The 26226-nt window shown below is 32.1% G+C and overlaps 1 protein-coding gene across 2 annotated transcripts in view; it reads left to right on the plus strand.

The window, feature by feature from the left end:
• The first annotated feature begins 4106 nt into the window (after positions 1 to 4106).
• The window catches only part of si (sucrase-isomaltase), a 122340-nt gene continuing 100220 nt past the window's right edge, over positions 4107 to 26226 (plus strand). For both annotated transcript variants that reach the window (XR_012394176.1, XM_073930185.1), the window contains exons 1-9: positions 4107 to 4189; positions 8031 to 8154; positions 12555 to 12646; positions 12727 to 12847; positions 15314 to 15423; positions 15517 to 15668; positions 19020 to 19191; positions 22624 to 22723; positions 23670 to 23782. Coding sequence is in view for 1 of the 2 variants with exons in the window: in XM_073930185.1 (XP_073786286.1) it covers positions 8031 to 8154; positions 12555 to 12646; positions 12727 to 12847; positions 15314 to 15423; positions 15517 to 15668; positions 19020 to 19191; positions 22624 to 22723; positions 23670 to 23782 (984 nt within the window). In the remaining variant the exon portion in view is untranslated. The remainder of the gene's footprint in view (positions 4190 to 8030; positions 8155 to 12554; positions 12647 to 12726; positions 12848 to 15313; positions 15424 to 15516; positions 15669 to 19019; positions 19192 to 22623; positions 22724 to 23669; positions 23783 to 26226) is intronic.

Below are 26226 nucleotides of genomic sequence, written 5' to 3' on the forward strand. Positions count from 1 at the left end.
CCTTCCATTTATGGGCCTTCTGTATACATCGGACATGTCCAAACTCTGTCCTGGAGGGCCGGTGTCCTGCAAAGTTTAGTTCCAACCCCAATCAGACACACCTGGGCTAGCTAATCAAGCTACTAGGCTTTCTAGAAACATCCTTGCAGGTGTTTTAAGGAAAGTTGGAGCTAAAATCTGGAAGACACCGGCCCTCCTGGACCAAGTTTGGACACCCCTGGTATACATTTACATTAGATCAGTCAGTATCAAAGCTAAAGCTGGAACTAATCTAACAAAAAAAATTAATAAATAAAAAAATTAAGACCACCGTCTAAATATTAGTTCTTCTAAATTTATATGTCAAAGATGTTTTTAAATATAAAAAAATTATATTAAAGATTTAAAAATTCGAGAAACATTACAATTTAATTTAGTGACTTTTTTTGTAGTTTTAATTTTTTTATTTTTGTGCAAAACCTCGTTTGAATTTAAATGTGCTACCTTTATTTTTCCAAAGATGTTAGGAGATTAACTCTTATTTTTAATGAATATAACTGTTTTAAGAAACAGAATGAACCAAAATATCTTGTCTCTATTCAATGAGAAATGAGTATAAATATTAATTTTCATAAGGGAGTTTAATCATTTGTGCTGTGCACTGTATGTAATCTACTAGATATTTATTATATCAGAAAATTAAGCAAGACATTACATTTATTTTCAAGACAGTAATATATTTCAAGAACAAATAACATCAGTAAGAAAAAGGATTATGCGACACGGTCAGTATAAAACATAAACATTTCAACAAGACAATTGATAAAAGATTTGTTAAAAAGTAATCATTCCTGGCAATGGAGACACACACAAGACTGTGCGGGAAGTTTAACCTGATTATAGATGCTTCCTTGAGTATTTTGCCAAGTCTCCTTAAATATCCAAATTGCAGTAAACAACCATTAATTCTAAATAATAAAAGCTTTACAAGACCTTTGTTCGGTTATATATTAACCAAAAAGCCTAATACCTGCTGGGGTAAAAGTTAATACTTGACAAATATCTTATTAAGAATGATTTTGCACACCAGTATAGGCCAGAATTTCCCCAAACCTGAGATCTTTTTTTTTTTTTTTTTTTGTCTGTTTCTGAGATAGAACTGATATCATTATCCACTCGCACTGAGACCTTTAAAATGATACCCAACATGACAAGATAAAATTCAGAAATTCTACAGATATAAAAACTACAGTAGAAACTTGAAATCTGGGAATTATTGAATCCTCTTTTAACGACCCAGGCCATATACAAGGGAGGGTGAGGGCGAACTCTCGTATAGGTGACAGGTCAGCTGAACAGATGCATACTGGGGATCCTCCTCTCAGGATTGTACACGTATTGTTTTGTTGCATGGCGATTCTCATGGTTTGAGATCATGTAGATTTAAATCCATCCATCTGTCTATCTAAACCTTTATCAATTCATCTGTTGTTGTATCCACCCATTCATCTAATTGTCATATCACCCTGCCTTTTAATCTCTTTGCCTGTCCAATTGTCCGTCCATCCATCCATTTATCCATCCATCCATCCATTCATCATATCTTCCTGACTTTTATTCTTGTTGTCTGTTTATCCATCCATTCATTCATCCGTCCATCCATTCTTCCGTCAGTCCGTCCGTCCGTCCATCCATCCATCTATCCATCCATCCATCCATCCATCTCTGGCCAATTCTTCCTGCCTTTTAATGTTGTTGCTTGTTTTTAAGTCACTCCATCCATCCATCCATTCGTCCATCCATTCATCCATCCATCCATCCATCCATCCATCCATCCATCCGTCCATCCATCCATCCTTCCATCCATCCATCCATCCATCCATCCATCCATCCATCCATTTATCCATCCATTCATCCATCCATCTCTGGCCATATCATCCTGTCTTTTCATCTTGTTGCCTGTTTATATGTCCATTCATCTATCCATCCATCAATCATCCATCCATCCTTCCATCCATTCATCCATCCATCCATCCATCCATCCATCCATCCATCCATCCATTAATCTATCCATCTCTGGCCATATCTTCCTGTCTTTTCATCTTGTTACCTGTTTATATGTCCATCCATCCATCCATCCATCCATCCATACATCCGTCCATCCATCCATCCATCCATCCATCCATCCATCCATCCATCCATCCATCCATCCATCCATCAGCCAAATCTTCCTGCCTTATACTCTTGTTGCCTGTTTATCCATCATCCATCAACCCATGCATCCACCCATCCATCCATCCATCCATCAATCCATCAATCAATCCATCCATCCATCCATCCATCTCTGGCCATATCTTCCTGTCTTTTCATCTTGTTGCCTGTTTATATGTCCATTCATCTATCCATCCATCAATCATCCATCCATCCTTCCATCCATTCATCCATCTATCCATCCATCCATCCATCCATCCATCCATTAATCTATCCATTTCTGGCCATATCTTCCTGTCTTTTCATCTTGTTACCTGTTTATATGTCCATCCATACATCCATCCATACATCCGTCCATCCATCCATCCATCCATCCATCCATCCATCCATCCATCCATCCATCCATCCATCCATCCATCCATCCATCAGCCAAATCTTCCTGCCTTATACTCTTGTTGCCTGTTTATCCATCATCCATCAACCCATGCATCCACCCATCCATACATCCATCAATCCATCAATCAATCAATCCATCCATCCATCCATCCATCCATCCATCAATCCATCCATCCATCTCTGGCCATATCTTCCTGTCTTTTCATTTTGTTGCCTGTTTATATGTCCATTCATCCATCCATCCATCCATCAATCATCCATACATCTGTCCATCCATCCATCCATCCATCCATCCATCCATCCATCCATCCATCCATCCATCCATCCATCTATCCATCTCTGGCCATATCCTCCTGTCTTTTCATCTTGTTGCCTGTTTACAGTATATGTCCATTCATTCATCCATCCATCAATCATCCATCCATCCATCCTACCTTCCTGCTTTTTAATCTTGTTGCTCATCCATCCTTTCATTTGTCCGTCCACCCATCCATCTATCAGCCATATATTTCTGTCTTTAAATCTTGTTGCCTGTTTTCTCCATCTGTCCATCCATTATATATGCAGCTGTATATCCATCCATCGGTCCGTCCGTTTATCCATCGATCCGATAATACATCCATCCTTTTATCCAAACATACATATATCTTTATATCCATCTATATGTATCAAGATATCCGTCCATCCATTCATCTCCCCATTTATCTATAAAGCTGTATATCCATCTATCCATCCATCCCATCATCCAGCGGCATATTCATTTGTCCGTCCATCCATCCAATGCTTTTCACTCACTTGCATGTCTCATTTCTTCTGATGTCAAAGGTCAATCTTCAGTTCATAAAACAATCTCACTTAATAAAGACTCAGAGAGGCCCATAAATGACACATGTAATTGCTTCATTAAAATCTACTTATTAGTCTGTGAATAATTTCGCATCTCTAATCTCTCATTCAACACGTCACAGAAAGCAAATCACACATTTCCAGCTTAAATCCCACCGTCTCATGAAACCTGTCTTGTCTAATTGCCTCTTTGAAACATTTTGAACGAGTTAATGCAACATTTTTGGAACGAAACAATGTCTTGCGAAATGATTTTGATTCAACACAGATGCGTAGCTAAAGACTTCCTGCAAGAGCTCACTCATTTGACAGCTAAATTCAGCATTGGGGATTGAAAAAAAAATGTAATGATAGACATTGCTAGGATAACGTAGATATTAATGTCATTTCGGGTTGATAAGGACATGCATGCATCATAAACAAGGAAGAAATGCTTCGTCATAGTGTGCATGAACAAACATCTGTGTAAGCTGTGCTCTGTGAATGATTCCTGAATGGACATTAAGACGCTTCTCTCTCCGCACACTTCCTCATATCTGCAGTAAGTGACCTTTGGTTAAAACCTATCATGCTGCGTGGTGAAGTTCTGGTTGTAAAACTGTAAAACACAAACACTCCCACTCAGGGTGTTCATGTTTTTATTGCATAAAACAGATGGTCCAGCTCTGCTCTATCTCAGTGTGCTTCCTTCATCTGCACACACAACTGAAAAGGGAAGGAATTAACAACTGTGAGCTTGCATAAAACAACAGTGAAGGTAGGACTAATGTGTATATATATATTAAATAAATTAATTAAAGGTGATTTTTGTTATTCTGACATGCACTGGACAAGTAAAACTACTTTACATGTATTAGTTTAGTCTAAAGTGCAACTTTACTTTGAGTTTATAGTAGTAAAACATATTTGCTTATTTACTCTTTCTCAAAATAAACATTAACCATCTGCTCCTCTACCAAATGGTTGACCATGTTTTTACTGTTTTAAATAATGACTGTTAAAGTCATTTAAAGAACGACCTTTTTAAATAATGGCTTACACATGGTATTGTTGGTTATAAAAAAAAATCAAGCAAAAATCCTGTTGCACTACTACACTTGATTTTGGTTTTATTGTAAAAAAAATAAATAAATAATAAAAAAACCAAGAAAACGTGTTAAATGAGAATCTGAACTATTGTATGGTATACTTTAAAAAGGGGATATAGTATTCAAATTTTTTATTTTGATTATATGTTCAAGTAAACTGATCTTACACTTAATAATTTCAGATTTTTCATAGTATATTGATTTATTGCCGGTACTTTACCATAAACCGACATATAAACCATTTGGCAGAGGCTGATATTTTAGAAATGATGTGTTGAAAAAAAATGCATTGTGTGTTAACTACCAACATTAGGAATTAAGAAATGCAATCTAAATATTTCTTTCTTGATGGGGTAGTTAAAGGCTTAAGCTGATTAAAGGCTTAAGTTATTAAATTAATCCATGGTCTATAAAAATATATATATATTTCACCTTAAAAAAGTAAATGTCTTTTTTCTCCTCTCAAACAGAATAAAATTTTTTAATAATTTTAAATTAATTATGTATTTAGTTTAGTCAAAAGTACAACTTTGCTTTGATTTTATAGTAGTAAAAATATTTATTTATTTATTTATCTATTTATTTATTTATTTGTTTATTTATTTATTTATTTATTTATTTATTTATTTATTTGTTTGTTTGTTTGTTTGTTTATTTGCTTGTTTATTTGTTTGTTTGTTTGTTTGTTCTTTCTTTTCCAAAATAAACATTTAAGCTGAAACAAAGTAATTAAATAATTCATGGTCTATAAAATATTTTACCCTTGAGTGAATGTGTTTTTTCCCCTTGAGCAGAATACATTTTTTAATTAATTTTAAATTCATTATGTATTTAGTTTAGTCCAGTACAACTTTACTTTCTTTTTATAATAGTAAAAATCTTTATTTATTTAATATTTTTAATTTATTTTTTTTCTTTCTTTCCCAAAATAAAATAAATATTTGAGCTGGAACAAGGGTAATTAAATTATTTCATGGTCAATAAAATATTTTGCCTTTGATAGAATGTCTTTTTTTTCCTCTTGAGCAGAATAAATATTTTTATTAGTTTTAATTCATTATATCTTAAGTTTAGTTAAGTTTAGATAAGTTGGTAGTTCATTCCACTGTGGCGACCCCAGATTGATAAAGGGACTAAGCTAAAAAGAAAATGAATGAATGAATGAATGAATATATATATACATACTGTACAATATATTTAGTTGTTTAGCATACAGGAATGCATGCAAACATTTAATCTTGATAAGTTTTTTTTTTTACACCCGACAAGCTGCGGTGGCAAATGAAAAACAATCAATTTCATTTTGAAGGACTGCAATTAAATCAAGAGCGTTTTATCCATAAGACAAATTATGTGGCTTTTTATTTCTGTCATGTGAATTTGTCCAAATGAATCATCATTATTTAAATACTCTCAAAGTGAAAAAATACCATGATGAATTCCAAGAAAAGACTAAAAATAATTTGGCTGTAATTCTCTTGCTAAAAAAACAACTGGCAGCTGTTACTAATGCAGAATAAAGTTCCTCTTTTTTTTTTTTTTTTTTAAATGAAGAAACAAAGTAAAATAATAATGATGAAATACAGAATTCAAAGAAATGATGAGCAGTGTTTCTGACTTTTTACAGTAGTTGCTGTTGATATTGCTGGATGTTCAATTCTTTTAACTCTATCTTGAAGGCAAATGCAGTATAGGGAACAACTAAAACTCTTGATAATGAACAAAAAATGCCAAAATATACAGGCGAAGTCAAAATTTATGTTTAGTTTTTTCAAATATTTCCCAATTTCTGTTCAACGGAGCAAGAAATGTTTTCCACATTATTTCCTATAACATGTTTCTTCTAGAGAAAGTCTTATTTGTTTTATTTCTGCTAGATTAAAAGTACTTTATATTTTTTTAAGCATTTACGGTCAATGTTATTAGCGCCTTTAAGCTATTTCTTTTTCAGTTGTCTACAGAACAAACCACTGTTATACAATGAGTTGCCTACTTACTCTAACTTGCCTAATTAACCTAGTTAGGCCTTTAAATGTCCCTTTAAGCTGAATACTTGTATCTATATCTAGTCAAATAGTGTATACTGTCATCATGGCAAAGATAAAATAAATTAGTTATTAGAAATGAGTTATTAAAAATATTATGTTTAGAAAGGTGTTAAAGTCTGCTTTACATTAAACAGAAATTGGGTTTAAAAAATATATATATATATATATATATATATATATATATATATTTATATATATATGTATATATATATATATATATATATATATATATATATATATATATATATATATATATATATGTATATATATATATGTGTATATATATATATATGTGTATATATATATATATATATATATATATATATATATATATATATATGTATATATATATATATATATATATATATATATATATATATATATATATATATATATATATATATATATATATATATGTGTGTATATATATATATATATATATATATATATATATATATATATATATATATATATATATATATATATATATGTATATATATATATATATATATATATATATATATATATATATATATATATATATATATATATATATATATATATATATATATACACACACACACACACATACATACATAACAGGAGGCTGTTAATACAGAGGGGTCATTATTTATATGTACTCCTGTATACATTTCTGGAGAGCACAAAATATTTCCCAGGAGGTAAGTTTTTTTTGCAGATTTTATTTTCGCTAGTCCACCAGAGGCCGCTGTGTACGCTTTTTCAGATCTCAGATTTCTTTCAGGAGTGCCATTCACGCCTGCTGTTCTCGCGTAATTCCCCTGTCGACTGACTAACAGACTGACTGACACCTCCACCCACCACCTTCCCTAAACCCAACCAATAGTGTTTTCAAAAACACAGATTAACATAACCCACCCATTTCCCTAAACTTAACAGGTAGCGTTTTCAGAAGCGATCCAGACAGGAAAAAGCCCTCACGGCCACCTAATTTTTTACCACATTTTCAGATTTTACCACATTCCCACCCTGTTATTTACTTGTTTATTTTATTTTTTGGCTTTTGTTTTGTCTGACCTTCTTTCTGGAAACATTCTTTGCCGGACTTGAAGCCTGTCATGGCAGTCAACTCCTGTCTGTGTCTCAAGTCCACCGACGTATGCGGTGAGCCACTGGGCAAACTGGTAGCATTAGTAAAGCCATCCACATGTAGGTTAAGCGGTCAGCTGGTAGCGCAATAAGAAACAGAAGCTGTCAGCAATGACATACCGCCCTGTAGCATTCGTTTTAAAAACAAAATGCAGCAAGATGCAGCTCTGGCTTCATAATTCGTGCTCTCCAAAAAAGTATAGGGGGTGCTTTTCTCAATAAGTCTGTGTTGTTGACACATGTGTTGTGTAAGAGGTGCGGGAAGATGAATTATAGCAAGCTTATGGTTGTTTACTTAGTGTGTGTGTGTGTGTGTGTGTGTTTTGATCAGATGGGCAAGCGGCGGTTCTCAGGGTTGGAGGTGACCCTGATGGTGCTGTTTGCTTTGGCGCTGGTGGTCGCTGTCGCATTAATCGTTGTACTGGCCACTGGGGAACCAGGGACGATCAGAGAAGGTAAGTGATGATTAATACCATAAATATCATGGCATTACTCACTCATGCAGTGACACAAACAAGCATGTATCAAATATTAAGCAACAAAAAGACATTTGGTTCTAAAAAAAGAACACTTGGTAATACTAATTGGCTATTTCTAGTTACTTTAATTACTTTAATTATTATTTAATTACTGATTGATATTTTATTGCTTAGGAGTTTTTATTTAATCAATTTCTAATGTTTTGAAATAAAGGAAATGGAAGGAATAGAATGGAATAAAGGGGGTTAATAGCATCCTCTGCTGAAATATAAACTATTGACATCATTTTAAATGTATGTGTACAGCAAATAAAATAGATCATAAAACACTCCATGTTAAAAATTTACCAAAGGTCCTGCAGAGGTAATGGCGCACACGTGCAGTTGTGAAATATTGTGCAAAACGGTTTTTATTAAATACAAAAGTATTCTTAAAAATAGATGTTTTCATTAGAATGCAAAAATAAAATGGGCATCAAATATATTTTGTTTTTATTTATTATATTTAAAATAAATATATAATTTTTTACAAATATAATATTTTTATTTATTTATTTTTCTATTTGTATTTTGTTTTATTATTATTATTTTATTTATTATAATTTTTTAAATTTTAAATTTGTATTTTTATTATCTCAGATTTTTATATCTGTATCTCATCATAAAACATTATAATATTTTGTAAAAATTAATAATTAACTTTCCTTACAGGCTGGTAATTAGAAGGTTAAAATAATTATGTATATATATATTTACATATATGTATTTATTTATTTATAAATTGGATATTACTGTATTTAAAGGGCAAAAACAGGTACTATAATAGATTTAGTTTTATATTAAAATGTATGGGGAAGGAATAAAAAAGAAGGAAACTTAGATCAATAAAACGATCTAAAAACATCAAATTTTATAGCAGTTTTTTTTCTTCTATTCTTTGCAGATTAGACTCGTTAATAATTAACACAGATATTAGACACAAGCTACTTCCTTTTAGAAGCATTATTGACAGACGATGAACATTTTGTCCTGTGAAACAGCAGCTCAAAAAAAATTGTTTAATAATGACATCTGCCATGTCAAGGAAAGCGAGAAATGCAAGTCTTTGATGCTCCAGTAAAGTATGAAAAATTGTGTCCACCCTGATTGTTTTGTGGTGATTTAATTGCTATCAGAATACACATCTTTTCTAAAGAAGATCAATAGCCAAAAAACTACTTTGAGAGAGATCTTGAATCTTAAAGTAGTTTTTTGGCTATTGAAATGCACCAATTGCAATTTTTGTCATCAGTATCGTGTCTTCTTGTGTATTCTAAATTATGTCACTGAAATTTGTGTCCATATAATTATACCACTTTTACATTTATTTACAATTAGTGTTTAACATTTTGTACTGTGGAACAGCAGCTCTTCAATTAAAAAAAAAAAAAAGTTTAATAATGACACAAAACAGCATCTGCCACGTCAAGGACAGCAAGAAATGCAAGTCATTGATGTTCCAGTTTATTATAAAGAATGTGGTTGTTTTGAAGGACACCCAGTAGTAAGAAAAGCAGAGGCAGACTGTAGTGGCATATACGGGGACGAGGACTCAAGCACACACAGACAGGCTTATTATGACAGCTGTCACTCTCTATTTCAATTTACCACCCTGATGTTGGCCGAGTTGTTTAAATTTAAAGGGAACAAATTGAGCCCAGGACGGCTGGTTTGGGTTGAGGGGAGTCTGTATGCTTTTTAGATGACCTTGATTTGGGAGTACAGGGGGCTGATGGAGATCAGGTTCTAAAAAAGCTGATGTTTTTCTGTAATATTTAAAATATGACTATATGAGATCATATACTGGTCAATCATTGCAGAATAGTATCTATCTGGTTATGTAATATGTATTTTTGAAATATCATAAATTTTATGTTATTGTTGTATGGGAAACATGAAAGTCATGTTATAACAGTTAAAAGTTCGACGGGTCTTAAAAAGTCTTAAAATTTAGTCTTAAATCTACTGAAATACTTTTGTTGTAGGTCTTAAATAATTGTTACAGGTCTTAATATTTCTTTGTTTATGTATACTACCCAATCCATTAACACCCATATAATTAACAAACAATCCATCTGAATAAAACTGAACTTTTTATTTAAAAATAGCATTTAATTACTTCAATTACAGTAACATTTGCTTAAAACTTCTAGTTTACTGCCGAGGATACTGACCTGACATTTATTTAATTTATTTTTTATTAATATTGTAGAGTAAAGTAATTGACAGCTATGTTTTGTTCTATTCTTGATAAGGGTTATAGGGTTTGTGAATGGGTATATTTGAAAATTAATTTAACAATATTCAAACAAAATTATTATTATTGTTTTAATAATACATGTATTCATTTTTTATATTTTTTGATAGGGCAACTGAAAATCTTTTCTAACTAGGATATTTGAAATTAACTCCTTAAGTTTCATTCGTAATGGTCTTAAAATGTCTTAAAAAGTATTAAATTTAACTTGGTTAAACCTGCAGAAACCTTGGTTAAAAGACAGCAATGTTAAATAAATCAGATATAGAACCTTTCAAGTTAATTAATTTTAAACTCTGTTGTTGTGCGGTTACAAGTATGATTTTATTATTATTATTATTATTATTATTATTATTATTATTATTATTATTATTATTATTATTAATATTATTAATATTATTATTATGTTTTTTTTGTTTAATTTTAAACTTTGGAAAATATATTTATTGCAGTGTTTTATATAATTTTATATTTTAATATATTTATTGTAATAAGTTTGCCTTTGCTTTAAATACTGAAAAAATTATCATAATTCTCATATTTTTCACAGTTTTTAACATTTATAATAATAACAAATTATTTGAAAAGCAACACGGCATATTTTAATGATTTCTGAGGGATAGTGTTACATTACAAGCTGGAGAAATAAGCAAAAAATCCACCTTTGAGTTAAATTAATACATTCAGCCTGATCTCACAAGGAAATTGAACTATTTCAGTGATAATTTGTGCAAATTCCTATAATTTGTGTATGGTAAACATGATATTTAAAAGGAGTTGTGCCCCTAAATGCAACCATCTTTTGGGGATGAACCTCATTGTGCTAAAATATATGAATGAGGTTGTACAAATTAGCCACACATTGTTTTGAGTTGCTGTGATATACATTAAATAAATGACTTTTAAAAAAAAAATTAATATATATATAAAAAACAACTATATGAAGTTATTTTAAACTTGTATAATAAATAATTGTACTACACTGTAAAAAAAATTGTAACTGCCTAAATTCTTCAGTTGAATCAAATGAATATTTAGAGTCATCTAAACTTACATCTAGTCAAACTGACTAAAAATATTAAGTCAGTTTTACTATTAAATTATGTATTAAATTTAGTTTAAACCTGATTCAAAAATAAGTTAAAGTAACAAAAACATTTATTGTCATGACTTTTTGTCATGATTATTTACAGTGTAGTTTACTGCACATTTATTAAATTAGTGCATCCTTTATGAGCATTATTGTATGTTTTTTCATACATTATTTGTAATATTATAATATATTTCCCCATGCTGTTGTCTAGTAGTACATTAGTATTATTTATAAACTAGTTTTGAGAGGAGCATGTGCTTATGATTGATCACAGCGGGTCCTGCATTAGCTAATGCATTATTTACCTCTGAGAAGATTCTTAACTCACCATAACTATAACCAGAGTTTCTTACTACAGTTATCTTGATCTTGAAGAATCCCCCCCTTCCACCCCTACTCCTCCTCCTTTTCCTTTATAGGGCGGCATGGTGGCCCAGTGGTTAGCACTGTTGCCTCACAGCAAGAACGTCACTGGTTCAGGTCTTTAACAGGCCGGTAAACCTTTCTGTGCAGTGTTCACATGTTCTCCGCCTGCTCAGATGGGTTTCTCCCAGGTCCTCTGGTTTCCTTCCCTGCGTCATAAGTAAATTGATTAATCTAAATTTGCACTATAGTCGAGCTCTTAACCAGCAGTGTATCTCTATATAACAATATCTAATTTGTCATTAGCCCTAAATAAGGGGGGACTTTTCAGATTTGCCTAAGCTCAAACTCCCCTCTCGCCCTGCAAATGGGAGGGAGCCCCAGACTCGAGGATCTTATGTGTGAGAACTCAGGGCTCTCACACGGGACAGCATGTCAAACACACTTTATAATCAATCATCAGCTAAGTGTAAACTCTTGAAACAAATAAAAGTAGCCTTGTCCAGAGTAAAACTTTGTTTGTTGTTGTTTGGAATTACTTATGAATCTTATAAGTCTTTATCAAAATGTCCATCTGCTAACTGTCCCTAAACTAAATGTTAATATAATGTAAATATTTTTTAGATTCAGGATCCGATCCAGACATCGTCCCAGAATGTCCTGACATTCCTCTAACAGACAGAGTGGACTGTTTTCCCGACGGCGGTGCATCTCAGGTACACAGCGCTGAACATCTCCTACACTACACACAGACACCCAACATGCTTTTCTGAACATTCCTCGTGTCTCCTTACAGCAAAAATGTTTGGAAAGAGCCTGTTGCTGGAGCCCCCTGGATGAGACCAACGTCCCCTGGTGCTTCTTTTCCAAAAATCACGGCTACACCGCGGACCGCGTAAGCAATCCTGACAGCACACGTGAGTACTGCAATGAGACTTGCTGTAATAAAATATTATGATGCAGTTTATATCACTGGGCTTCAGATAAGTCTCTCTTGTCATGAGCCAGTTATTGTGAGATTATTTTAATGTTGGCATATCAGATTTCACTAATCAGCAAGGTTAAATCAGCTAACACTCTCTCTTCTTCACTATTTCTGTCACTTTTACATGTGGTGTGAAACACATTCCAGAGCTTTTGGTAGTAAACAAAAGTACATTCATTTGCATAAACATGGCTTGCTGAAGCAGCAGTACTATTACTTATGCTCATGATAAATGTTATGGATGAAATAACCCTTATAAGCTCTTTATGAAATCTTATGTAAATGTTTGTGTTGCGGACATAAATGATCTTGACTGAGGATAGTTTGGAGATAAAATGGTTTTATGGTTTCTCACATACAGTATAGTATATATGAGCAATATCATTACATGAGTAGCAGGGTGATATGGATGTGTATTGGCACTGCTGAGAGGTGTGGGTTGGCTTAGTACACCAGCAGTGTCAATATACAGCCATATTGCACTGCTATGAGTGTAATATTGTGTTTATAAAACAGTTTAACTGTCTAATAGTGTGTATAAAAAAGTAAATCAAACACAGAGAGTCTCAAATCCTTTTTCTATGAGGAACTACTTTCTTCCGTCATTCATTCATATCTGCAGCTGACATTAGGACAGTAGAAACCGTTGCTACTTTACCAATGTCACTTCAGAGCTAGTATTTGAATGATTCTCTAGCGTAATGTCTATAGTGATGACAAAACAGGTGATTTTGCTCACATTTTAAGATTATAAGGCTGAACGATATCTGGCATGAATATAGGCAGAGTGATCTGTGTCGATCTAATGTCATTTTCCCGCATCTGGTGGAAGAGACGAGAGTTCGTTTGGAGTTCACTGTAATCTGTATTGTGATTGATGATAACTTCTTTATTTTATTATTATAATGAGGAACTAATAATAAGTAAAGATTCTAGGGCTTGATCGTTTTGGTCGCATATGCGCCGGAGATTTTATCTATACATCTTAAACATATATTTGGAAGCATTTGGGGGAGTACATTCATTTTCACTGTTTTCACTGAAAAATCCGCGTGCGTGGATTTAGAAGACATGTATGCAGAATACATCTATGCACGGCACCTAAAAATGCCAAATGCAGCACTCAGAAACAGATTAAAACAGTGCAGTGCTTGCACTGCCGTTGTGGTCTTCTTTTTGGCCCACTGCTCTAACTGAGAGCGAATGATTGGTTAATATGAGCTGTCAATCACTCAGTCAATGCCTTCTACCTTCAGATGACAGGAGCTACAACCACGAAAATGTAAAGCGCTGAAGATGAGAGAATGAAAACAACACTGACAGATTTGGTTTTAGAAAACACCTACAGTTACTAATAATGGCACATCTTAATAGGGATCATGTGCTGAATGTTAATCCACCATTTACACTTGTCCAAGAGTGGATAAAAGACTTACAGGGGCTTCAAGTCAGCTATGAAAATGACAAAAGCCGTTCACTGTAAAGTCTGTGGGACGGGGTTTGCAGTTAACAGCGTTTGCCACTGAATCTACACATTTTAGGCGTGAGAGGTGCTGTATAATCCTTCGTTTAATCCTCACGATGCTGTCAGCCATCAGTAACATTTACCACTGCTCATGAAAAGACCGTTATTGCTATTGAGATGACATGCAAATAATAAGTAATATATCAATATAAATGTGGGGCGGGGAGATGGACCGCAATGCCGCCTCAGCATCGTGAAGTTTGTCGGCTATCAGCAATAGGCCATGGCATCATCTATCAGCCCAACCCTACTTAGAGCGTCACTTTCCTGTTTTAAAATGATTTGATCAGGTGAAGTTTGAAATTACTCCAAGAAAACGCTGAGTTTTTCTCCTCTAACGACTTATTATTCGGTCTGTTCCCATCTTGTGTCAGATTTTCAACCGTCAATATCTTTGCTCTGCTCAATATGACAAGCTGATGTCATCTCTGAAATGATAAATATTTTAAAACATACACTGTCATTATAAATAAACTACATTCTCACCCAAAAAGCCTTAAAAGTACATTATGTTGTCCAACAGCTGCAAAATTAGTCAAACTGTTATGAATCCCTGTTTCGGAACAACTGAATCGATTCACAGGTGTGAAAGCACCCTTATTGTCTTTATATCCCCCTAGTTGGACTGTGGACATACTATACCTACACACAGTTCTGTCCAAACAGCTTACAAAAGATGAATTTCATCTTAGGTGCCCTTTAATAATGGGCAGGTAATAAGCCAGTAGTTGATTAAATGAACTGTGACTAAAGTGTTTCCAAGCTGTAGCTTTTTCACTTTAAACTTTTAATAAATGTACAGTACTCTATGGGAAGTACAGTAAAGCTGACAATTCACTAAAATGTTGTGAAAAAATGCTTGTTTTTGTTTAGATATCGAGGCCAAGCTGACAAGAATGAATGCTCCTTCTCTGTTTGGAGCTGATATTAAGGATTTGACCTTCCACGGTGAAATGCAGACAGAAAACCGCTTTCGATTTAAGGTCTGTTTACGAACTGACCCAATAGCCACGATGTCATGTATGTAATGGGTAAACATGTATATAATGGTGTGCGATGTATTTTTGGTTTACCAGATCACTGATGCAAAGCAAGCCAGGTTTGAAGTTCCTCATGAAAACGTGAAAGCCCCTGCCAACCCTCCCACCGGACCCTTAAAATACAAAGTAGAGATCGTCCAGAAGCCCTTTGGAGTGAAAATCTGGAGAACAACACCAGAAAAACTCCTGTGAGTGCCGAGTTTTTCGTCTCTCTCATTTCCTTTTCAAATGCAGATCATATGTTGACTCTTTGCGTATTGCTAACAATGCAGCACGGAATCATTTCAGAGGGTTTCTTTGACTAAATGAAAAATCACAACAACAGCGAGAAGACTAAAATTAAAGGCATGAAAGAATCCGGAGAGAGAGAAAGAGAGCCTGAAGCAATGCAAACAAGGTTTTTTTTGTAAAGTCTCGACGTCTACATGCTGTGGATGGAAATTGGTTTGTTTCCTTTAGTTGTTGTCTGCCTTTGTGCCCAGGTTTTTTGTGTACTTAGAAAATAGACAGGCAGGTATAAGGTTAGTTATAAGTCTTAGTTCTTACACATTGTATTTGATCTAGGCAGCCTGTATAAGATTCAGATGGTATGATGACCTTGGGTAAAACATCATGCTTTCACTGTATTTTACAGTATTGTGATTACTCCTCTAAAATATGTTCGTTTTAAATGTCTGGGTAAAAAGCAACAACTTTGTTTCCCTATTGAACACAATATATTTTATTTTGGATATCTTATGTTCTTTGGATACAAAGTAAGCCACTTTTCAGGTGTGCGTGTCCCAAAACCAGCATTAGCCAACTAAGATTGCACGTTTCGTTGTTACAATCATAGTTCCATGATTTTCCAAATACATCGCTCCAACAAACAGACTGCAAATTATGTAGCTGGAGGCACGTATGGCTGCATTTCATTTTTTAAGCGAATGCTACGAGGCGGTGTGACACCGATCCTTTTCGCGCTTACTAGCTGACTGCTTACCTCCGTGTCGAGGGCTTTCCCGCCGCAACTAGTTTGTTCTGTTAGCTCGGCGGACTTGAGACACAAAGAGGAGCTGACTGGGTTTGAGTCCGGGGAAGAGCGGTTCCATAAATCAGGTAAGACATTTAAGATAAGAAAAAGCGCACACAGCGGCCTCTCGTGGATTCGCGAAAACAAAAACTGCAAAAATACGTACCTTTCGGGTCTCCAGTAACGTCCACGAGATTACATTTACAGAATGAGCCTGGGTTTCAAATGTGTCTTGCAAGTGCTGTTCTCGCGTAAACCCACCAGATGCCGCTGTCAAACGACCGTCTGTCTGACTGACTAAATAATTGACTTGGCGACCAGCCAATCGGCTGACCCACCCTCCTCTTTCCTTAAACCCAACCAATTTTAACAATTGACCCACCCACCAACTTAAACCCAACCAACAATTTACACAACAGTCCAGAAAAAGAAAACCCCTCGTCTAATTTTCCCACGTTTTTAGATTTGCCTCATTTTCACCCTGTTATGAACTTGTTCGCTTTATTTTTTTGGATTCTGTTTTTGTCTTACCTGATTTTTGAAACCGCTCTTCCCCGGACTCAAACCCGGATGTTTTCGTCTTGGTCAGCTCCTCTCTGCGTCTCAAGTTCGCCGAGCTAACTGGACAAACTGGTTGCGGCGGGAAAGCCCTCCATACGGAGGTAAGCGGTTAGTCGGTAAGCGCGAAAAGAAACGGCGTCATACCGCCCCGTAACATTCGCTTAAAAAATGAAATGCAGCCATAGGTACCTCCAGCTACAGAATTCGCCGCCTCCAGAAACGTTCACGTGACTACGTTTTCAGAATGAGCCTGGGTTGTCTATGGCTGTAGTTTCCATTGCCAGTTATCCCCCCTATGCCCTATTCCTTTCGAATGCTCTGACATTTAAACTTGGAATTATTAAAAAAAAGACATTAATGTCTTGAATTCAGACTGCGTGATGTTCAAAGTAGTCGTGTCATTTATGTTTTCACACTGCATGACTATCTGGGCTAGCATTTCGTCGCTGCTTTGTTTAGACTGTATGATGGATCGCAACAGAGTGTTTCACACCGCATGAACCACCGATAACTTTTAAGCTATATATTTTTTCAATAGTCTTCAGAACAAACCATTATACAATAACTTGCCTAAATACATACCCTAACCTGCCTAGTTAACCTAGTTGACCTACTTAAGCCTTTAAATGTCACTTTAAGCTGTATAGAAGACTTAAAAATATCTAGTCAAATATTATTTACTGTCATCAGGGCAAAGATAAAACAAATCAGTTATTAGAGATGAGTTATTAAAACTATTATGTTTAGAAATGTGTTGAAAAAATCTCTCCATTAAACAGAAATTGAGGAAAAAAAATAGGGGGCTAATAATTCAGGGGGGCTAATAACTCTGACTTCAACTGTATTGAAGTGTTGCTGTCGCCTCACGGCAAGAAGGTCGCTAGATTGAGCCTCGGCTGGTCAGTTGGTGTTTCTGTCTGGAATTTACATGTTCTCCCCGCGTTCACGTGGGTTTTCTCCATGTGCTTCGGTTTCCCCCACAGTCCAAAGACATGCGGTACAGGTGAATTGGGTAGGCTAAATTGTCTGTAGTGTATGAGTGTGAATGAGTGCTTATGGATGTTTCCTAGAGATGGGTTGCAGCTGGAAGGGCATCCGCTGTGTAAAACATGCGCTGGATAAGTTGGCGGTTCATTCCGCTGTGGCGACTCAAGATTAACAAAGGGACTGAGCTGAAAAGAAAGTGAATGAATAATTATTGTGATAAGTGCTCTACAAATTAAATTGAATTAGTTTGAAAAGTGCTTCTGCACAGTATATTAAAAGAATTGCGTAAACACCAGTATTTCCCTTTACATGACTATTGCCACATTGTCTGTGTTGCAAAACCACACTCATCTTTTATCTCCTGACATTTATGACTTAAAACACTTATAAGAATTGTGTTAATCATAGGAACGCATGGCTCACATTGAGGTTTCAGCAAGTATTGATATTTCATAAAGACTTTACGTGTCCAATATTCTAATCTTATCTGCTGTGATGTTATTTTTAAAACTCAAAGCAGAGCTTCTGATAAAGAGGTGCTTGAGTCAAGCAAACTATTTGTGGCTATCAGTTTTGCTCTGGAGAGTAATCAAAATAATGATCCATTAGTTATTGTTAGTTTAAGTTAATGGAGTTACTTACATGAACAAACAATGAACAATACAGTATTTATTTAACTTTGTTAGCGTTAGATAATGGAAATAAAGTTGTTCATGGTTAATTCAAGATAACTCACAGTGCATTAACCATTGTTAACAAGCACAACTTTGGCATTGAATAACAAGTAATAAGATAAGTGAATGTTGAACTATGAGTAATTAATGCTGTGTAAGCTTTGTTCATTATTAGTTCATGTTAGTAAATACATTAACTAATGGACCATTACTTTAAAGTGTGAACATTTTCTTTAACATAAAATAATACCTGTCAGCTGAAATATATATAGGGACATTAAGATCTTCTTGTCTTGGTGCGTCAGGTTTGACACCACCATTGGGCCACTGGTTTTTGCTGATCAGTACCTTCAGCTCTCAGCTAAACTCCCCTCTCACAATATTTATGGCCTCGGAGAGCACGTCCATCAGACCTTCCGTCATGACACCAACTGGAGGACCTGGCCTATCTTCACAAGAGACTCTTTCCCCAACGGCGTGAGTCTTAACATTTAGATCATGTATATCAGAGTATTCCAAACCAACATACAAATCGCCAGTGAAATCTGGATCTCAAAAAAAAAAAAAAAACATTTGCAATCAGGGCAATCAGTCAATGTTTTTTTGTGGTCCAGATTTCACTGGTAATTTGTATATTGGTTTGGGATTCTAATCAATGAGTCAATCAGTCATCAGTTAATTAATTTTATATTATTATTATTATTATAATTATTATTATTATTATTAATATTATTATTATTATTTATTTTTGTTAAGTTATTAAAATTTCAGGTTGTAATATATATATATATATATATATATATATATATATATATATATATATATATATATATATATATATATATTATATATAATATAATTTATTTATATTTTGCTTTTTAAAATGTATATTTATTTGTTTGTTTATTAGTTATGTATTTATTTATCATTATTATTATTATTATTATTATTATTAGTAGTAGTAGTAGCAGTAGTATTTATTTATTTATCTATTTATTTCAAAGTAATTATTATGATTATTATCAGTAGTATAGTAGTAGTAGTAGTATTTATTTATTTATTTCGATTAAAGTTATTATTATTATTATTTATTTGTTTTTAATAAGCTATTATAATTTATTACAATAATATTATTTATAATATTATTAATTATTTGCTTTTTATAATTTATTTTTTATTATTTTTATTATTCTTTATTATTTTTATTGTTATTATTTTTATTCATTTTATAATGTATTAATATTTTGCTTCTTAAATTTTGTTTATTTATTTATTTATTTATTTATTTAGTTAGTTTTGTTTTATTATTGTTCTTTATTATTATTATTTTTATTATTATTTTTTTTTAATTGATTAATTAATTAATTAATGTATTTATTAATTTTATAAGTTATTACTATAATTTATTCTAATAATTTTATTTATTAAATTTATTAAAATTATATTATTTATAATTTATTTTAATTTTGCTTTTTAAATTTAGTTTATTTTTATATTCTTTATTATTATTTTTTATTGTTATTATTTTATTTTTATTCATTTTTATAATGTAATAATTTTTTGCTTTTTAAATTTTGTTTATTTATTTTTATTATTATTTTTCTTATTATTCTTACTATTTTTCTTCTTCTTCTTCTTCTTCTTCTTCTTACTATTATTATTATTATTATTATTATTATTATTATTATTATCATCGTCATTATCACATAAATATATATGATTATTATTATATAATTGTATATAATATAAATATTGTTAATGTAATATATGCCTAAGATACAACTTTTTCAAAATCCGCAATCTGAGGATTCAAAAAAGATCTAAATATTTAGAAATTCACCGTTAAAGATTTAAGCTGTAAACCAGAAGTAAACCATATTTTTCTTATGAAGGGCCAAACTTTATTGAGGGTGGTGGGCCGAAGATAAATATACCAGACTTTATTACTTTAAAGTTGCCATGGGTATTTTCCTATTTATTTAATAACATTTTAATATGCATAGAAAACATTGCTTAATATTATCTGATGCAGTATAATTTAAAACAATTTATAGTTAAATTATTAGAGTAGTTCAATGCCGAATACAGTCAAGCGGCTCCTGATTTTGTCCAGTGACTGTATTTACTTTTTAAAAATCTGATTCATTTACAACAATAAATTTGCTTAATATTCTAATATTTTTGTCTTAAAGTAAATTGATAATTTTAACTCATACAAATTATTGTTGCCTATTTCCAAAAATAAAAAAGACCCAAAACATTTTAATGCCATTGCTGATTAAAGGTTTGGGACAGTAACCCTTTAAAAACAATGGAAAAGCATCATTGAAGAATCATACAACATTCTGTAGTCATCTGAATGAAAATAAAGTATCATTTATTTACTGATTACTGAATCAGTGAGCCAAAAACTGTCTCTATCTGATTCATAAACAAATGATTCAGAATAACATTGGATCTTTTCTAAGGGGATCTTTTGTGGATGTCAAGATTGTCTGAGAATAGCATCTTACAAACATTGCTTGATGTCAGAAGAGCTTAATTATAGTGCATTAGTCGTATGGAGAAGCATTATAATAATTTTCTTGTCAAATAAGAGCTTCAGCATTGACAGGAGTAGCTGTGTAATTTTTATAAATAACATTTCTCTTTGCATGATTGTCAAAATATTGCCTGATTGTGTGCTGCAGAAACAATCGGCGATCCAGAAATGAGTATTTTCTCATATTTATGACTTAATAACTTAAAAATATTGGTCAAAATAGGAATGATTCAATATAGAGGTTGTAGCTTATGTGGTGTATATAGCGATGTGTCCTAAGGAGTGCAAATCAGAGGTTCTTTTTAAGTCTGACATCCTAATATTAGCAAGTATATAATGTATTTTACCATGATTCACAAAAGATGGGCATTATAATGTTGTTCTGTGTAATAAGAGTTAATAAACCCCAAAAGTTGTATATGGTATTTTTAGAATTATGTTCATTTGATTATATATTATGTGCTATAATAATATATATTTAATTAATCAATTAATGTATTTATTTATTTATTTATTTATTTATTTATTTATTTATTTATTTATTTATTTATTTATTTATTCATTCATTCATTCCTTTATTTTTTATTTATATTTTATTTATAATTTATATTTATATTCTTTTCTATATTCTTATATTCTATTTTTATTCTTATATTTTATGTATATTTTTACTTATTTGCTTTTTATTTATTTATTTATTTTATTTATTCATTTATATTTTTAATTTAAATGTTTGCTCATTTATTTTATTTATGTAATTTTTAATATCTTATTTATATTTTTATGTATATTGTATTTTTACTTATTTATTATTTATTTATTTTTATTTTGTAATTATATTTTTATTTATATTTTAATTATTTATTTTATATGTTTTTTATTAATTATTATTATCTTTATGTATATTTTTACTTAGTTTTATTTATTTTTTATGTATTTATTATTTTTATACTTATTTTTTTATTAATTTATTACTAAATAATACATGCAGTTTAGATTTTTATGTCATTTTTACATTAAAATTTATTTTTAATGGCAACTAAATATAATTTACCCATACTTTGACATGCTTTATTCACTAATCTTATCTGAAACATTAATAATCATTATTTCTATGTAATATTATAAAATATATTTTGTAAATCCGATTTGGTGCAGACAATAAAATGGGACGTTGTGTTTGACCCTTAAATATTTCACATGAAGCCCTTTTAAGATTACATTACCACGTTGGGTCACACTCATTGACTGTCATGGCATTTGTATTTAAAGCTCATGAGACATACATGTTCTCAATTGTTTCATAACTTGATATAAAGTTGAAATATACCATCACAATATACCATCTCTTTTTTTTTTGTATTCAGGGCACACACAACCTGTATGGCCACTACCCCTATTTTACGTGTCTGGAAGATGAGAGCGGTCAATCCATTGGCGTTTTCCTCATGAACAGCAATGCTATGGGTAACTATACAGGCTGTCCATAGGGTTTAGGTCCTGAAATTTATGTTAAGTCTTGAAATTTTGTCTTGTATGCCTTATAAATCATTTTCCAAGTCCATGTAAAGCTACCCAGCAATCCATCTCAATAAAACATTAAGCAAAACTCAGTTGATTATTACATAGACCAATATGGTTTAATTAACCTTCTTAAAATTAATATTTGATTATGGAGCCCCTAAGGTTATATTTTGGTGTTGGGGGTCTCCAACAACAGGCTATGCATGCAAGGTCAAAAACACTTGCCTCAAAATGTTATGTTGAAAAAAGTGTACTGTATGTATACAACTAGGGTTCGCTGGATTCGACACAGTATTTAATATATACTTACCGGCCACTTTATTGGGTACACTTTACTAGAACTAGAAAAAACACTTTACTTTTGTCTACCTGCCTAAATGCATTGAGTTTCTGCATGAGTTGCTATTAATGAGCAGTTGAATAGGTGTACCTAATAAAATGGCAGGTGAGTATATGGTTAAGAAGTAAACTATATTTTTTTACTGGGAGGGGGGGTTGGGTTGAATCTGTTCCATTGACCCAACTGGCCCATTCGAAAAAGTCCTTAGTGTTTAGCGCAGTATAACCTGAAATTTCATTCATAATGTTCTCAAAAAGGTCTTAAAAAGACTTAGACTTTGTGAAACCTACAGAAGCCGTGCTACACAAAATCCTCCATTTATTTAGTCATTGTAATATCTACTTTTTCCATATTACATTGCCAGTCACAAACATGAACCTTTCCGTAAGTCATAATCTTTAATAATATAAGATGTGACGTTTGTGCCCAGCATGTATAGTGCAATTTGATAATGGCTGCTTTTGTTAAAGGTTAGCAAATTAGAGCTATTTAAGTTGTTTATGTCTGTCTGTTATGTGTGTGTGTGTGTGTGTGTGTGTGTGTGCGCAGAGGTGACTATCCAGCCAGCTCCTGCTGTAACCTTCCGGACTATTGGAGGGGTTTTGGACTTTTATGTCCTGGTTGGAGACACACCGGAGGCAGTGGTGGACGAGTTCACCAAGGTGAGCATTGTTGACCGATATAAATAGACGCAGTGGAAACACTTGTGGGTGGATTTGCACACTGGAAAAAAAAAAGCTTTTCTTACCTAGACATGTTGTCCTCGGGGTCTTAAAATGTTTTGAGAAATGTTAGGGCTTAAAAAGTATTAAAAAGTCTTAAATGCTATTTTACAAGGTTTTAAATTTGGTATCAATATATGAAGTTTTCCTGAATTTAAGCTTTACATTTTGGGATGCTGTGTGGTTTATATAATCAAAACATTCCTGCTAGATTTGACATCACTGCTTTGTTTACTGCAGTAACCAGGGAAACACTGTTATTCCTGCTGTTGTAAAGGCACCACCTGCTGGATTAACATTTTTGTTTAGTATTCGAACAATGTTTTAGTTCAGGATTAGTTTCATGCAATCAGTATTTAGGAAATATACTGCAAGTTAAAATGTTGACAGTGTTACTGGTTGAAAAAATAAATTGGTGATGAGGTCTTGAAATCTATGCAAAGAGTCGTAAAAGGGGTCTTAAAAGGTGTTACATTTCAATCTCTGATGCCTGTATATACCCTGCTAGATTTGTTGTCTTTATTCTAGTTCAAATATCTAAAAAGTCTTAAATCAATAAGCTAAAATATTGTCTTGTTTTCAGAAATAATGTGGCAAAATTAAGTGAAGTTTTTTAAAGTTTTTCAAAGTGAAGTTTTATCAAAACAATCTGCCAATGTGTTAAGCAAATAGTCTTGTTTTTCCCTTTGTTATAAGATTGCTTTTGCCTAGCCCATTAGTAGATTGTATTTTAATGCCAGATTGCCTTGCCTAGAATAAACATATTTTATTTCAATTAGTCACCAAGAAATAATCACAAGATATAATCACTCTCGTATTTCCTTTGAAGTACTAAATTAACTACGAATAAAAACTCAGTCAAACTTGAACTAAAATGGAAATAAAACATGCACACTTTAAGTGTTTATAATTATCATAACAATTTAAAATAGTTTGTGTTAAAAAGTAAAATATTAAATACAAATAGGGATCCTGGAGTGTCTTTATTTATTATTAAGTAGCTGTTAGAAGCATTCTGCTGGTCATTATTGCAAGAGGCATCAGGATCCCTCCATGAACTTCTCAAAACTTTGTCAATGCTACTTAAGATTAACGTAAAAAACGTAGGCCCATATAGCTATCAAGATATAATTTCTCAATTATTTTAAGTGACTAAAGTAACTGCCAATACATTTAAAAATACAAATTAAAAATAAACTTTAACTAAAATATATTTTAATTATTTATGATAATAATAATAATAATAATAATAATAATAATAATAATAATAATAATAATAATAATAATAATAATAATAATTAATTAATAATAATAGGCATCATGGTGGCAAAGTGGGTAGCATGATTGCTTCACAGCAAGAAGGTCACTGGTTCGAGCCCCCGGCTTGGTCAGTTGGCATTTCTGTAATGAGTTGCAGCTGGCAGGGCATTCGCTGTGTAAAACATATCCTGGATAAGTTGGCGGTTCATTCCGCTGTGGCAACCCCAAATTAATAATCTGAAAAGCCGAAAAGAAAATAAATAGGTAATAATAATATAAGTAATAAGTAATAATAATAATAATAATAATAATAATAATGCAAGCATTCTGCTGGTGAATAAAAACTAAAATAATATTGGACTAAAACAATTTTTAATATTTAAGATAAAATAAAAAATAATAATTTAATAAACAAAAATGTCATATACATTTTTCAAAACATTGTCTATTGATGTCTCTCTCTTTATTTATTGTCAGCTAGTTGTTACAAGCATTCTGCTGGTCTATAAAAACTAAATCAAACTTTAAACCAAACTTAAACAGAAATAAAAATAATGACTTTAATTGTTTATAACATAATAAAATGTAATAAATAAAATAAAAACAGTTGAAATTTAAATTATGCATTGTCTTTTGATATCTTTATTTATTGTTAGTTAGCTGTTACAACCATTCTGCTGGTCAATAAATACTAAATCAAGCTTTGCCTAAAACAGAAATAAAAACAACAATTACAATTGTTATAATAAAATAAAATGTTATTATTATTATTATTATTATTATTATTATTATTATTATTATTATTATTATTATTATTATTAATATATAATAATAATAATAATAATAATAATAATAATAATAATAATAATAATAGTAATAATATTAATTAATTATTAAAATATAAAGTTTGCAAATAATGGTCTTCTGATCTCCTTATTTATTGTTAAGCAGCTATTACAAGCATTCTGCTGGTCATTATTGCAACAGAGTCCAGGTATGGATCCCTCTATGAACTTCTTAAAAGTTGGTCAATGCTGATTAAGATAAAAGTAAAACAGTATAGGCCCAGATGAAGCGTGCAGATCCGCCTGAGGGAGTCCTGTGATGTCGAGCGTGTTTAACAT

Source organism: Danio rerio, chromosome 18 (assembly GCF_049306965.1).
Source record: "Danio rerio strain Tuebingen ecotype United States chromosome 18, GRCz12tu, whole genome shotgun sequence".
Lineage (NCBI taxonomy): Eukaryota > Metazoa > Chordata > Actinopteri > Cypriniformes > Danionidae > Danio > Danio rerio.